Here is a 14,653-nt window from a genome sequence, read left to right on the forward strand (position 1 = left end):
GGGCATGGACTGGAATCACACCGATGCCGTGGATTTCCTGCATTGCTTCCTCTTGAACTCGTGGGCCACGAGCCAGGAGGGGACATACCGTGCTACGGGGCCTGTCTACAGCATGCAATTCCTGAGGTTCACTGCGTGCCTTCTTACGGTGTAAATAGCAAGTAAATAGCCCCACAGCAGCCTTATCAACTTAGAGCTTTCCCTGACGGGTTTTGAGGCAGAGGGGAAAGCGTTGCGGGTTGAATTACAGAGTGGGGACGTCCTGCGTGATCCCTTAGCAGGTTGTAAGGCAAATGAGCTGTCGGTTTTTGCTTTTTCCTGAGCAAGGCTTTGACTTCGCCCAAGAGGAGCGGCGGTAAGTGTATTGATTTGCTTGTGTTGCCACTGGTGCTGGGCCTTTCTATTCTTCCTGCTGCTGCTTTTGTGGTCAGGGTGCCCTAACCTTGCTCTGTGGGGACTAAACGCCTCTGTTTAGGGCTGATGTGATGTCAGGGTGTGAGTATGTTAGTGAATGGCTGCAGAGCATTGCTATTTCCTTCACCTTTAGGCCTATTATGTCTAGGTTGCAAATGCTTTTGAATTTTCCCATGTTTCTGAACTGATCAGGGCTGTGACTCCTTTTCCCATATATTCCAATGGACAAAATTTATGCATATAAGAAGGTGGTTCAGGTGAGATAGGACTGGATAGTGGTTCTTCTCCAGTACTGGGCAGTATAAAGGTGTCAGAGACAACTTACTATGCAGAGGATGTTAAAACTCTTCCAGGAGAGTGCCTGTATGTAGGGGTAGAGGGTCAGCTACCGCCTGGTAGCTGAATATTTGATATTTTGCTGTGAGGTCTTTCTGTTCCCTGCCTGCTGCATTGTGGTCAGTAGCTTCAAGGCGTGTCTGTGCTTTCCTGCACCTTTCTGTGGTATTCTGCAGTATTTATGGGCCTGACTTGGGCAGCTGGAGGGCAGGAGGAATACAGCCCCACAGAGGCAGAGGCCTTATCCTGAAGAATGAATTGCACCTCTCTCCTTGGAGCAGAGAGGAGTTTGCCATCATTTCAAAGGATGCACATGGAGATTTCCATCAAATACAAAGCTTCCCAGCCCAAGTTACAGGGCCAGGCCATGTTAGTGACCCTTTGACATTCTCATCCTGTCTGATGCTAGAGAGGAAAAGTTGCCACACCTGTTTGTCGTTTTCACATTTTTTTTTCAGTGGACCTCCCTTCTTCTGCTGTAGTGATTTAAGCACCTGGAAATACTGTATGCATGAGTTGGTGTTAAATAAAGCAACCTGCATAATGCGTCAGGGCACAGTAAGTGATCACCTCTTTCCACTCCCATCTATTCAACGCTTTTGTTTGAAACACCAGTATTTTACATCCACTTCTGTGCCCTCCAGCCCTTCCAGCCTCTTCCTTATAGATCAAATACTGTTTAAAGATCACGATTAATGTTGCAAAGCAAAAGGCCGTAGTTAAAAGCTGTAACTCTCCCTTTTTGTGATTTCCGACACAATCTTTAATTCTTTAGTTGCGTTTTTCTCCCTCCCACAATCTCCATCCTGTTTTTTGGTTATGATAGTTCCTCTACAGCAATGCCCTGCGGTGTGTATTACATCGTCTGTGAGAAAAGTCTTCAAAGTCTTAATACTTCACCTTTTGCAGTTTGGAAGAGGAGGGTGGCTAAAGCTTTTACAGAACTGGATTCAATTATTGACAGAGGTCCCTGTGTTGCTAGGAAGTAAATTAAACACCCAGAAAATGATTAAACTCTCGATAAAACCTGAGATTTGGGAGCTAATTTTCAGAAAGCCTCATGCTCCTGAATGCAGCCTGTGGTAAAAGGATCTGTAATAATATCTAAGGAAAGCTGCAGAATGTGAAAATACTTGGAGAATGATTTTGGCCTCAGAGTCTCAGTTTGGGAATACAGAATTGGTGGATTTACTTTGGATTTCAGTCTGTCTGACCTAGATCAATAAACAGATTTAGCCTTCAGACTCCCTCTGGGTCAGTATCTCCGTATCTGGAGGACCTGGCTTTTCTGTCTGTAATTCCCCACCTATGAGGTATGGCTAATGTCATTCCTTCCCCTCTCACAAGGGTATCGTGAAGTTAAAGTGAAGTACTTACTGAGAGTAAAACTCGGCCTGCTATACAGAGAGTGCAGAAACTCACTCGTTAAATCCTGCCTTAACAGCAGAGTGCGGGTAGTTAATAAGCCTTAATGATGGAGCAGGGAGGGAAGAATAAATACTGATCGCTTTCCCCTTAATTGTTGGTGCTATCCTGTACTGTGAATGAGGCAGAGTGGTCTTCGGCGGGGTCAGAGAGGGGAAATCTATGCAGTGTAGGGCATGCAAGAACAGGGATATACGGTCTGATGGCATGTTTCAAACCAAACAATTCCTAATTGGTCCTGGATCTGGCGTGAGTGACCAGGTTTCCCCACGGAGCTTGTACCTGCACCAGCTGGGGCAGCCACAAAAACCCAAATATGTGACAGGCTCCTCTCTCCTCTGGTGGAGATGGGCATGGTCTGGTTGTCACCGGGGAAGCGTGTGAAGAAGTTCAAGCATGCCCAGCAAGGAAAGGCTCTTGGGAGATCCTAGTTATTCACACTTCAGAGGTTTTTGTCTGCCCTGGGTATGCTCTGTGCTACTATCGGATGCGGGCATAAAAGCTTTCTTGCCGTGTTCAGCATAATCTAAAGTTACTTGAGAAGAGAAAGGAATATGAGTATGGAATATTCTCACAGGGAAGAGCAACCCAACACCCAGTCTTCCTGCTCGCGTGGTGCACCAGTGTGACCTGCAATGCTGGGAGCTTCACTCTGGTGGTACTGGGAGGCTTTTACTCAGGGGGAGGATCCATCAAAATCTGTCAGGCAGCATTCGCTTTGAAGACCTGTGTTATTGGCAATGTCTGTCTTTCTGCTTCGTCTTTCTCTGGCAACTTCTACATCGTAATATCTTAATTAAAAAAAAAAAATCTGACTCTTAAGCCTCTCCGTTACATTCAGATCTCAAAGATTGTTTTTGGCTGCTACTTCTGACAATGTTTTAAGGAGGATAGTGCAGACCGATGGGCAGCTCTGGCAGTATTTCTGCTTTCTCTGCTTGCAAACACTGCAAGGAGACCAGAACAAGAGAATTAATGCTTTCCACTCGCCCCTTCAGTGGTAAAAAAGTGCAGATTCTACAGATAACGCCTCTTCACACTTCCAAGCAAGTAAGTAATTAGTTTTAAAACGTAACAGAAGCCACAGGGATGTGATCAGCACTGAAGCAGGTTTGCTGATAAAGGTACGATGGTGTGTTTGAACAGGTGCACCCTTCCCCTCTGGATCCTAAAATTTGCAATAACAGTGGTGTGCTTTGGAGTAACTTATGCCAGCTTCCATTGCGAAGTAAGTTATGGTGGGAAACTGAGTTTATTTTACAGACATAACATCACCTAATGGCATTTTTGGTCTGTCTTCTATGAAAAACACCCTAGTCTGTCTCCATGAAGCTTATACAATACTCATATTTTAGCTGAATATAAATGAGGACTTACCTGTGGCAGCAGTACATCTGTATCTCTGCCTCATAGTATCTCTGATAGCTGTTCATGGAGTAAATGCAGTGTTATCAGTAATCTAAAGACAGAGAGGGATTGCATCTTGAGAGATCAGGAGAGCTGTCGACAGACACAAAGGGACAGACAGCGTCTAGACTGCACCGCTCAGCACAGGTAGAGTTTCTCCTTGGCTCTTTTAGTGGTTATACTGTTAGAAACAGAGAGAAATGAGACAGAAACCTGAGCAAGTTTGAAAGTTTGGCTATAAGTTTCACAATTATTTCTGAAGGAAAAATAAAGACATTGCTTTTGAACGCTATAGGATATTTCAATTTAGATGCTATACAATCATGCCTCCTGGCCCGTTCATTATATGTCCACCAGGATGCCAATGAGTCTATTAAGTTGTTTTCCAAGCAGCAGTACATGAAGCAATTTATTTTTCCTGATGGCACGAGCATTTCTTACTGGGAGCTGCATCATTACCGTGCGCGGTGTTTTGTTGGTCAAGCACAACGAAGGCTTCTGGTGAACGAATTATTAAAAAAATAAAATCATTCTAGAGTCAATTATATTGAGCAGTTCTACAAACACAAAAAGGCTCTTTCAAGAACAAATGTTTAAATATTTAAAGCCTGCAGGATTTTTTTTTTCTGTTTTTATAGCGGCTTGTATACTGAGCACACGACTGAGACCTAAAGTTATGTTTTTCCTCGTGGAAGACCATAGACTGCGTATGCATAATAATTTTGTGGGAGTCTGATCACAAGCTCTGGGCAAAAAGGAAGCTAGTCAAGAGCATTGTGGCTTCAACGTTACATGTTTGGATAGGCGTCTTCCCCGGGTGCATGACGCTGAACGTCGTTGTCCTCTGCGGTTTGGAGCTGCTGGGCCATGGGGTGGTTTTGCAGAGTGTGCTGTGCATGGTGGTGAGCTCCCGAGCTTCTGCTCTGTCCTTGCGCTGTATACCATCAACACAACAAATCGTAACCGGTCTGTTTCTCAGTAGGAGAAGGAACGAGGTGTCTGCATGCTGACCACGGCATCTTCAGCTCGGTGTCTGCGTGGTAAGGCAAGGAGGAGATGTTCCTCCAAGGGGCTGCTGAACGCCCAGGTTGGGCTTCGTCTCCTGACAGCTGTCTGGAGGAGCCACTGAGAACACCTCTGCTGTCTATCTGTGTTTGGTTCAGAGAAATAATACGCCCCCCAAGCTGCTTATTTCTCAAAAACAGCAGTGCGTGAGATTTTCCCCCAACCGCTGCACAGTAGTGTTACCGTAGCGTGTTACTTATTCTTTTGACATGTTTTTATTTCATGGGAAAACGTTTGCGTTATACTCGAGGCCGGGTATGAGTCGCTGGATCCCTTTCAGGATTCTGTTAAATCTGGAAGGAAATCAGATTACTTTCTTCTACTATAAGCACATTCGGCTTGGCTTTCGCATGAGGTGTTGTATGGGTGAGTGAGCCCAGAGCACTCCAGCTGGTGCAACAGCTTTATTTATGCAGAGTGATGGCATGAAAGGGTTTGGGAAAATGCTTTTAATGGTTTCAGGAGGGATTAGTATTGCTGTTGAACCACCAGGCTGCTTTAAGTTCTTACCCACTTCGCTTGTATTTGCAGCTGACAAACTGTGGGCTCTGATGGTGACCCCCTGTTGATCCAGAAACTCCTCTAGCTGGGAACACGAAATAAGGAGAGGTTTTCTTAAGCTCTCTTTTGTATGTTCCTAGCATGTGCCACGTGGCAGTAAAGCTTCCACAGCCTTTCCCTAGTCCATAACAAGCTTTTTACCATAGCTTTTTACCCACGTGGCAGTGCTTCTGTACCTCAACTTTAAAATGGTTTAGGTCTTCGTGAAATGGTAGCGTGTACTTCGTCACTTCCACAGCACATTATGTTATCAGGAAAGAACTAGCTGGGTGACTTCTACATGCATTTCATGCAGTCTTTACTCCTATTTTTAACGAATTTTTTAAAATTGCATTTTGTCACTTGTTAAGCATATTGAAGTTTTACTTTTTCATAGGTTTTAGTAGTAGAATGAGCACAAATAGTTATGCAAAATAGAAGGGGTGTCCATGAAATCAGACATACGTAGATGTTATCAGTAGCTTGCAAATTCCTCTGAAGCATCATTTCTTATGCAGGCAATCGAAATGTCGGCAGGAAGGGTTTGGACAATATTCAAAATATTGTCTGAAACATCTCCGAAAGCAGACTGTGAATTTCATAGTAAAGAAGAAATATCATCCCCCCGTAGGGTAAAGCAGCAAAGATGTGGCCTGTTTGGGACAGTAAAGTGTCAGGAAAGTATTTTCAGAGAAAAATACAGCGTTGAACCTCACATACAAGTCAGCCATAAACCACTTACAAGCAATCATACAACAAATGCAAAGCAAGAAGGCAATATTTCATTCAAATTTTACCCTGTCTAATAGTAAACCAAGCGTTTGTGTAGCAATACCTGCCGCTGGGCTGTTAAGGGATTCCTGGCTCCAGGAGCCTGACTGGAGCTCCCCGTTTTGCTTAGACTCAGTCACTGGTTTCAAAGGGAAAGCACAGCTGGTGGGGGAGAGTCACTAACCATCAGTGGGAGCTGATCATTCCCATTGCTTAGCAGATGAGATGCTAATTTGCCTTCCAGGAATAGCCAGAATTACCTGTTTGTACAGTGCCTCAGAGTTGGTGATGTAAAAGCTGAAGAAAAGCTTCAGAATTGGCTGTCTTGGTTTGAATGTGATATTGGCATTCCTGACTCCAGCATTAATCAATGGTACAAGGGCACATGGTGAAGAATAAATAGTGGAGGCAAGCCCCTAGTGCTTAGGGAATGGTCGTAGCTAGTCCCAAGAGAAACTTGGATGAAGAGTTTTCTGAGGAGTTCCTTTAGGAGGATGAGCTTCACTTAAGGTAGTGGCTCACATCCATATATATATGCATATGTGTATATGGCTTTGCTTGTGGGAGATGCAGGGGAAAAGAAAAAAAAACACAAAACCAAAAACCTTCTTGCCTGCAAGAACTTTCTAATGCAAGGTTGTCTGGAAAGTGGAGCACAGGGAGTCAGTATATTTACTGCCTTGTTAATGTTGTTGACAGTCATCAAAAATTATTCTAGCTCCTTTTTTTTTTTTTTCTTCCCTTTAAATACTATTTGCAGACTAGACTGGCTTGAATCACAGAGCAATCTGTATTTATGCTTAAGGGATGAGATTTTTCAGCAACAATTGCAAAAGCGTACAGAAATGTATTACTGCACTTGTTGATAGATCTACTGACAGGTGTGTGGTTGAGGAAAAAGATAGCGTGCATCAGATTTGTGCAGGATGGGGCTGCTCTTTGCTGACATCTGGCAGAAGATCTGGAATCTGGGACAGCTGCTAGCGCCACAGAATTGCAAACAGCTTGAGGACCTGAATGTAATGAAGATAAATGAGCTCGAGCTGGAAGCTGAATGGCTCTAGAGGTAGGAGTAGTAATGAACGTGGGTACTCTGAGTGCTGTACAGACGGGCTTGCAAGGGGTGTTTTCAATGCTGCGTGTTGTCCTGCACATACATATACATTCATTATTCTGGTTTTCAGGCTACATTACTGGTGTGCTGAGTAGTTTGAGCTTTTGTAAAGCCGTTTGTCCCTTTTGTAAAGTTCCCGTGTTCCTCGACCCAGTTTCTATGGTGTAGTTGCGTAGATGGACAGACTAAGTGCTCTAATTTGTAGTGCTGTCCAGTCCACTTATTGGTAACACCAAGTTAGCTAGGATACAAAAGCAATGCCAAATTCTGGGACTAGTAATGCAGTAGCTAATGGCCTGCCAGCAGCTCTATGCCATTGTATTGTGGTCTGGGAATTTGACTGTGGTTTCATATTCTAGCTAGTTTGGTATTATCAAGCAAAACAGTGAGATGTAGGGATTTCAGAGTCTGCCCTAGATGGGTAACTTCGTGGGCTGCCTTTATTTTCATAACAGGTGATGAATTTTATTCTCTTACAGATACTCCAGGTACTCTGCCTTATTTGAGGGCTTTTCTTATTGCTGTAAATTTTTGTAAGTCTGTCATCCTGTTCTTTGCTGCATGTAGACGGGACTAAACATGAGCCTGTAATGCTGATCTTCCGTACCATACCTCACCTAGAACCTCCCTGCTTCTGACTTCATGAAACAATTTAGAATGTGTTTTTCTTTTTTTTTCTTTTTCTTTTTAAATCCCAGAAAATAGTCCAATGGAACAGGAGAACCAGCTTTTTAATTTTTTATTTTTTTTTTTGCTATGTGAGCATTGTGGATGTGAGCAGGAACAGACAGCAATCAGAACAGGAATCCAGAAACCACCTTCTGTTTACAACCTTTCCTTTAGAAGCTGAGCAACCAAACTTACCCTGCACCTGTGCTTGTGCTACTGCCCTTCAAGCTTGAGCTACTTTTCTAGTACAAGCTTTTGGTATCACGTTTCTTTGCTTCCATAAAAATGCCGGTCCATTAGCCTAATGAAAGATTTCTGGATATAAGTCAGATTTCTAATGTACATATTTCTTTGTCAGGGTCTTTGTGTAATTTCAGGTGTGTATGATGTTCTGTGCAGAATAATGTGAAGCATGAACATTTTGTTAATGAGGCAGCTGTTTGTAGTTTTCAGTAGTTTCTTAAGAAAATTGGACTTTAAAGATAAGATTTTCCAGGAAATCTTTTGATATTCTCCCATGAGAAACTGCCAAAGACTCATAATATGATGGTGACTTTAAAGCTTTTGAAAAAATCCTCTCTTCTCTGTTGCAGACTTCTCCTTCCTTCCAAACGTGTTCTGTATTTTAAAAAGGATAAATCTGTCGTGTCCAGGCATTCCAACACAGATGTCCCACGTGAGGACTGGTGACTCTCCATTAGTGAAGATATTCAACAGGATAGGACCTGGTTTTGACCCTTGGGATCCACAGCTCGTTACTAGCCTCCAACTAGACTTTGTGCTGCCGACCACTGCCCTCTGGGCCCAGCTGTTCAGCCAGTTTTCAAGCCACAGTTTTTGACTCGGGGGTCACCTTACATCAGTGGTACACCTGATGTACCCCTCTCAGCTGCTTTTCATTTCTTCATGAGTAAGAATCGAGGATGGTGTATTTATTTTGCACTGATTCATCGTAACGTTCAAAATTGTAGTTTTTGAAGAGGGAATAATGTTTCCTAGATTAATAGCTTATTTTTTTAACACTATATTTGCTTAGTATGTCTGCCGTGGAATTATGAAGATTAATTGGGATAACATTTCACAAAATACAAAAACCTGAGACGTATTTGCCCCACATCCCTTCCTCATCATTTCAGGCTAAATTCAATTTCTGTCTTCCTGCTCCACTTTGCTTGTTATTTTATTATTATCCCTTTGAAAACACGTATCCAAGAAACTTGCTTTCCCATTTGATGTTTATGGTCATTCTGGTACATTAATGTAGCTTTTTTTTTGGCAATCTTTTCCTGAGGGCGTAGAATTTTCCCTTACTGAAGACAGTACAGATCCATTACACGTGTTTTCTCATACATTTATGCCTACTTTGTTCTCCAAGGGGAGGGAAAAGGAATATGAAGAACCAGTGCATTGTATAAAAAATTGTTTTGGTTGATAGATTGGCCTCTGCAGTGGAGCAGCTGAGGTGCAGACATGTCCTGCTACCTCTGCTGTGGAGGCCTTCATGTCTGGTGCAGGGCTGGACAGACCTTTGAGAGCAGTGGCATCATCAGTCTCACAGATTATCCCCAGCTTCTCTCACTGAGCCCACCACATTCAACCTGTGCATATCATCCTGTCTTTCCTCATAACTTAATTATTATGATTTTTTGGGGGTCAAATTCTGTGTTTTTCTGCAAGATGAAGGTGCTTGGAACCGAGGAAGAATACTTTACAGGAGTGTTTCCATATCATCCTCTCTGCAGCTGAAGCTTTCCAAAAATTGTACAGCAAGCTGAGCCCTACGAGCCCTTGCTGGTAGGCTGCCTGCATTGCCCCTTTTTTTTCTCTGCTGCTTCACATTCCTTATGTCTTGGAGGGTCTGTTTCGAATTTCTTCTTTTCTAGGCCTCTGGTGCCTTCTTAGTTCTTACTAACAGTTTATAAGTCTTTGAGACGGCTTGAGTTGTCTCATCTGGTGTTATATTGACTACATTAATTTCTTTCAGACGTCTCATTACCGCCTGATATAGGGGACAGTGGGCCGGCTTCTGAGAGGCCTGGGCCGCAGCTCCGGCCTTGCCGCTGCCCTGCTCAGTAGCCTTTAAGGCCAGTCATGCTCTCCCACAGGGCCTGCTTTCCCCACCTTTAAAAGGGAAATAATATATAGTGTACTTCCTTCATCTGTGTGATTTAGAAGTGTGCTTAAACAAAACAGAAGTGGGAAAGGCCTCCCCGCCTGGTGACACGCTCCCCCACCAACAGGAGCCTTCAGGCTTCGGGAGCTTTGTGCATCAAGTGCCCAACCTCCTCGTCTCACAGAAATGCAGAGTAATTAACAGATTAGATTAGCATATATTCCAATGGGAGTTCTGCTTGTGTTTCAAACGCTGGCTTATTTCTTCGTTTATTTCTTCAGTATTTCATAATTTGTTGCAACCTTTTGTTCTCCCCACCAAGACAAGAAAGGTGTTGCTTCTACTCCTAGGTCCCTTCAGGCTGCTGCTAACTCAGTTTAATTGTTTTTTCTTCCTACCAAAGAAAAATACATGGAAACATTATTTGGGCTGAGCCTTTCAAATGCTATAAAATGCACCTGTTCAGGCAGAGTTTTGAACACCGAGCCCCGCAATGACATTAAGCTGAGCCCCATCTTGGCCTTCGTCCATATACTGTGTGAGTGTGCACAGAACTTAAAATTTTCATCTGACCACACAGTATCTGCGTAACTGGATTGTTAATCTGTGGTTTGGACTAAAACACGCTTGCTAATTTATCTGATGGCATCTGTACCTTTTTGCAGTTGGTGCCCTCCAGGTGTTTTAGGTAGAGTTATGTGAGATGGCCTGCCAGCACCTGCAAGAAACACTGGCTGGGCTTAGCTCACCCTGGCCTTAGGTTTGCCAGCGCACCGAGAGTGGATTTAATTTGCCAGCCCAGCAAAGCACAAAACACTGAATTATTTTCCTTTGGATTAGCAAGGTACATTGGCTCAGTAAAGGATCCGAGGAGTGTGAGAGTGTATTTAAAATTCTCCACCCTCTGTCTAAACTTAAGCCTTCTCCTCACTGTGACAGACATTAGGTATCCTAATCCCCCCTCAGGTTTGCTTAATGTTTGCTTACTACTGTTCTGTTACATTCTGTGACCTTCTTGGTCATCTTGATCGAAGTGATTTGTGGAAAAGTACGCAGTTTGACAGACGTGCTGCGTTATTTTGGAGTGGGTAATTGTAATTATTAAGGCTGCTTTTATGTAAAGGCGTAATAAATACGTTGTGCCCATGTTACAACAGCACCATAGTGAGTGAGACTAGCATCATACATACAAAAAATAATGTCCAATGTGGCATGCTGGTGTTTAGAGAGAGAGAGAAAAGAAGAAAAAGGAAAGGTCTGCTTTTAATTTGCAAGTAGCAGACAGATACAAGTGATTATTGTGGCCAATACTTCTTAGCTCTTTGCTTCCAATGTGAAATGTGCGTATGTAACTGAACGGTTCAATATATATTACATGACTTTCTATATTACTAGCTGTTAATAATAAAAACCTCTCAGCTGTGTATGTGGAGTGGTTTGGCTTGTGCTTTTCCTCTGTGTTTCTTTTGGCTCCTAACTTCAGGTCCTTTTTCCTTATTTCACCCAATTTATTGGCCTGTCTGAACGTGTGTGGTGGCCACGGGATCATCTAGTCAGAAGAACATTTGCAGGAAGGTTTGAGCTCCATAATAATTCCTTATGTTGAATATTTAATGGTATCTCTTGAATTGCACTGGATTGATTCCTACATTTTGGATTTGATAAGAAGAACAGCTTTCCTCTTCATCCATACCTACCCCAAAACTGCTGTAACAATAAAGCAATTGTGGAGGTCCTTTCTTTGGTACTGGTGCTATCTGTGGCATATGGTGGCTTTAGGAGAGCTCTTAAAACAGCTTTTGAGTTAACAAGGCTATGGACCAGTGTCCAGTCGTATTTCCAGGGTTTAAAAATTTTTCTGTACTTAAATGCCAGGAAAATCAGGTTTCTCTGCAAGGAGGCCTGGAGTGTTGCTGTGTAGCTCTCTCCCTTTTCTTCCTGGAATTCCCGCCTCCAACTGCAGTTTTCTTGTTGACGCTTCTTGTCTCATAAAAGGTTTTAATTTAATTAATTGTAACGAATAAAATCAATTGCATCGATCCCATTTACGTTTTAGATCACAGTGCCAATTGATGAAAATTTATGAAGTACACTTGCCTCTCATTCGTATTTGGCTTACACTTGGCTGGGTTTCACGAGCATCTCTTCAGGATTGTTTTTATTCCCTCCTAATAGTATCTTATTACATGGCACTGGTCTTTATGGTATACGGTAGAACTGGTGAGACATTTCCCTAGTACATAGGCTGTATTGTGCTCTCTGTTTTTCCCATAGGCTTCTCAATAATTTTAACCTCAGAGTAAAAGCCAGGCCGTGACTGGCAGTGCTATTCTTACAGCTCTGTTCAGCTGGAAAGTTACATTTCCATTCTTTCTGTGTGCTACATGTTTTTTTAATGGTCATTGATCAGCATATAAAAGTCACGGGGAATGGAAATGCAGTTACCGAGAAAGACAAATAGACAGGAGCAGCAGGTTTCATCAGAAATCCAGCTAGAATGGCAGATGTGGGGGGGGGGGGGGGAAAAGTGGAATAAAATTCTGGTATGATGTGTAACACTTGACAAGTAAAACTAATGATCCTTGAATTAAAAAAGAAGGTTCGAAGCTGTGCCAGTTAATGAAAAATCACACTGAATCACTGTTGTAGCTCTGCTCTCTTTTTTGGGATAGGATATTTATTTAGCAGGAAACGCTGTGTAAGGCAGAGCAAAAGCTGCATGGAAACAAAATTAGCAAGCCAGTTTCTGAGGTTTCTTTCCATGGATACGAAGAAGACACCCCTATTCAGGGAGCTGTGCTGGCGAGCTGGTACCGGTGGAGCTTTCCCTTAGCATGGTGGGGAAGGAGCATGCCTTGGGGTTCCCGTGCTCCTTACAGGGCTCCATGAGAAGCCAGGTTTGCCTGTGCTGGGAAGCCTTGCTTTTCCCTACCAGTGATGTTATTCTGGCTTTTTCCGGACTTCCTACGGCCTGTTCTCACAGTCCTTGACCCACCAGTGGGACTGCGTCAGGCTCCACATCCTACAGCAGATCTGGTCCCCAAAGGAAACCAAATATCGAGGCCATTTAATTGGGGTCATCTTACGCCCCTCCAGCTTTCCTGCTTCACAGAGCCTTCAGCACAGTGGCAGCTGCAAAAGGACCAGGGAAGGTTGGAAGGAGCAAAGGAGAAAGTGCTGATAAGGCCAGGAGGGGATGATGGCTGGCGGGTGGTGAGTTGCCCCACGTGCTTTTCTCATCTTCCAGCCATCTCTGGGAGTCCTGGGTTTGGCTGCTAACAGCCTAATTTGTAAGTACATCAAATTAGCAATAACTCAGTGAGATCTGGGCTGTGTCATGGTCTGTTTCCATAGTGGTCATGTTTCATTTTTCAAGAGGAATGGAGTATTATTCTTTTTTCACTGTGCAGTACAGCGACCCGTCCATCTTCCTTATCCTAGCAGATGATTAGCCTCTACATTTTATAAATTATAAAGTTTGCCTCGTTTTCCTGCCTTCATATGATATAAAATATATATATATGTTCATAATAGTATTACTTTGTATTAAGGATCAAGTTTACCACTTGTTGCACATGAGCACTACGGTATATATACTTACAACTCTTACTTACTAATGATAACAATCTCCTTTGCTTTGATTCCCTTTTCAGATATAAGAAACGTGTTTCCCTAAACATGGGTGAAACAGAGCAGAGACCAACAGCAGGATCCCGGTTGGGAGCTCAGGAGAACGCTGGGATCAGTACCTTGGAGCATGGACAGAAACCACCTATGACACCTCCAGGAAAACTTGTCTCCATCAAGATTCAGATGCTGGATGACACGCAAGAAACTTTTGATGTTCCGGTAAGGATGCGGGCATCGGGGTGGCTAAGGATTGTGGAGGCATTTCTAAAAATGCATGGTTTTAAACCAGTCCTCTTTGTATCTCAGCTCTGTGGTTCTGTGGCTAATGAATTCATGTTGCAGGGAAGAGGGCTGTTATATCAAAGGTAAATATATGATGGTGCAATAGAATTAGTTTCTGCTTGAACAGCTTCAAAAGAGATGAAAGGAGATGAAAGTTTTTGGTGTTTTTTCCCCATCACATATTACATCAGTAGTTTCCTCTGCTTTATGAACATTTTATATATTTCTGTGGTGCTCTTTTGCCCTTGATCTAATAAACATAACACTACACAGATGATTTTTCCTCCCTCTGGCAGGTCCTTACAGTGATAACTTGAAATCATCAAAGTTTTCACCAGTTGATCACTCTTAAAGACACCAAGTGCTCACACATGCACTGAGTGCAAGGGAAGAATCAAAGCAATCCCATCTAAAGTTTCTCTGTACAACCAGTGCACACTGATATTAATCTAGGTTTGCACTTGCCAAGTAAGCAAACGGTTACTCCTGCTTGTGTGTGTGTGTGATCAGAAGAATTAGTTTGAACGAGTTTTGATACACAGAACAATGATGTTTTATTCTATCTAGCCGTCAGTAATTTTAATGTGCCACACGTAGGTAATTAACATGTGAGGTTGTTGAACGCTGTTACTGTTATGAAAGGGTGCTGGAATGTATATTTTTCAAACTTCTTGAGGTTCCTTGAATAGGAAACTGGAAACCTGAGTTCGAATTTCATCCTTTGTTACATGCATTTTATGTCACCATGGTAACTTCCATGCCTTCAGTGGCTCAATTTTCCCTTATGTGAAATGGGGGGTAACCAGTGAGATATGTTGATCTCACTCACTGTGTAGTACTGTATCGAATTGCTTATGGCAACTGGTAAAATATTATCCTGGTGTTAA

At 42.9% G+C, this 14,653-nt stretch overlaps 1 protein-coding gene across 6 annotated transcripts in view; it reads left to right on the forward strand.

Annotated features, from left to right (window-relative positions):
* The window catches only part of FARP1 (FERM, ARH/RhoGEF and pleckstrin domain protein 1), a 193,531-nt gene that overhangs the window by 24,607 nt on the left and 154,271 nt on the right, over window positions 1–14,653 (forward strand). For all 6 annotated transcript variants that reach the window (XM_084524108.1, XM_084524103.1, XM_084524105.1 and 3 more), the window contains exon 2: window positions 13,508–13,703. In XM_084524108.1, coding sequence (XP_084380234.1) covers window positions 13,533–13,703 — 171 coding nt within the window. In that variant the 5' untranslated portion in view covers window positions 13,508–13,532. The remainder of the gene's footprint in view (window positions 1–13,507; window positions 13,704–14,653) is intronic.

This window comes from Aythya ferina, assembly GCF_964211825.1.
Source record: "Aythya ferina genome assembly, chromosome: 1".
In the NCBI taxonomy this organism is placed as follows: domain Eukaryota; kingdom Metazoa; phylum Chordata; class Aves; order Anseriformes; family Anatidae; genus Aythya; species Aythya ferina.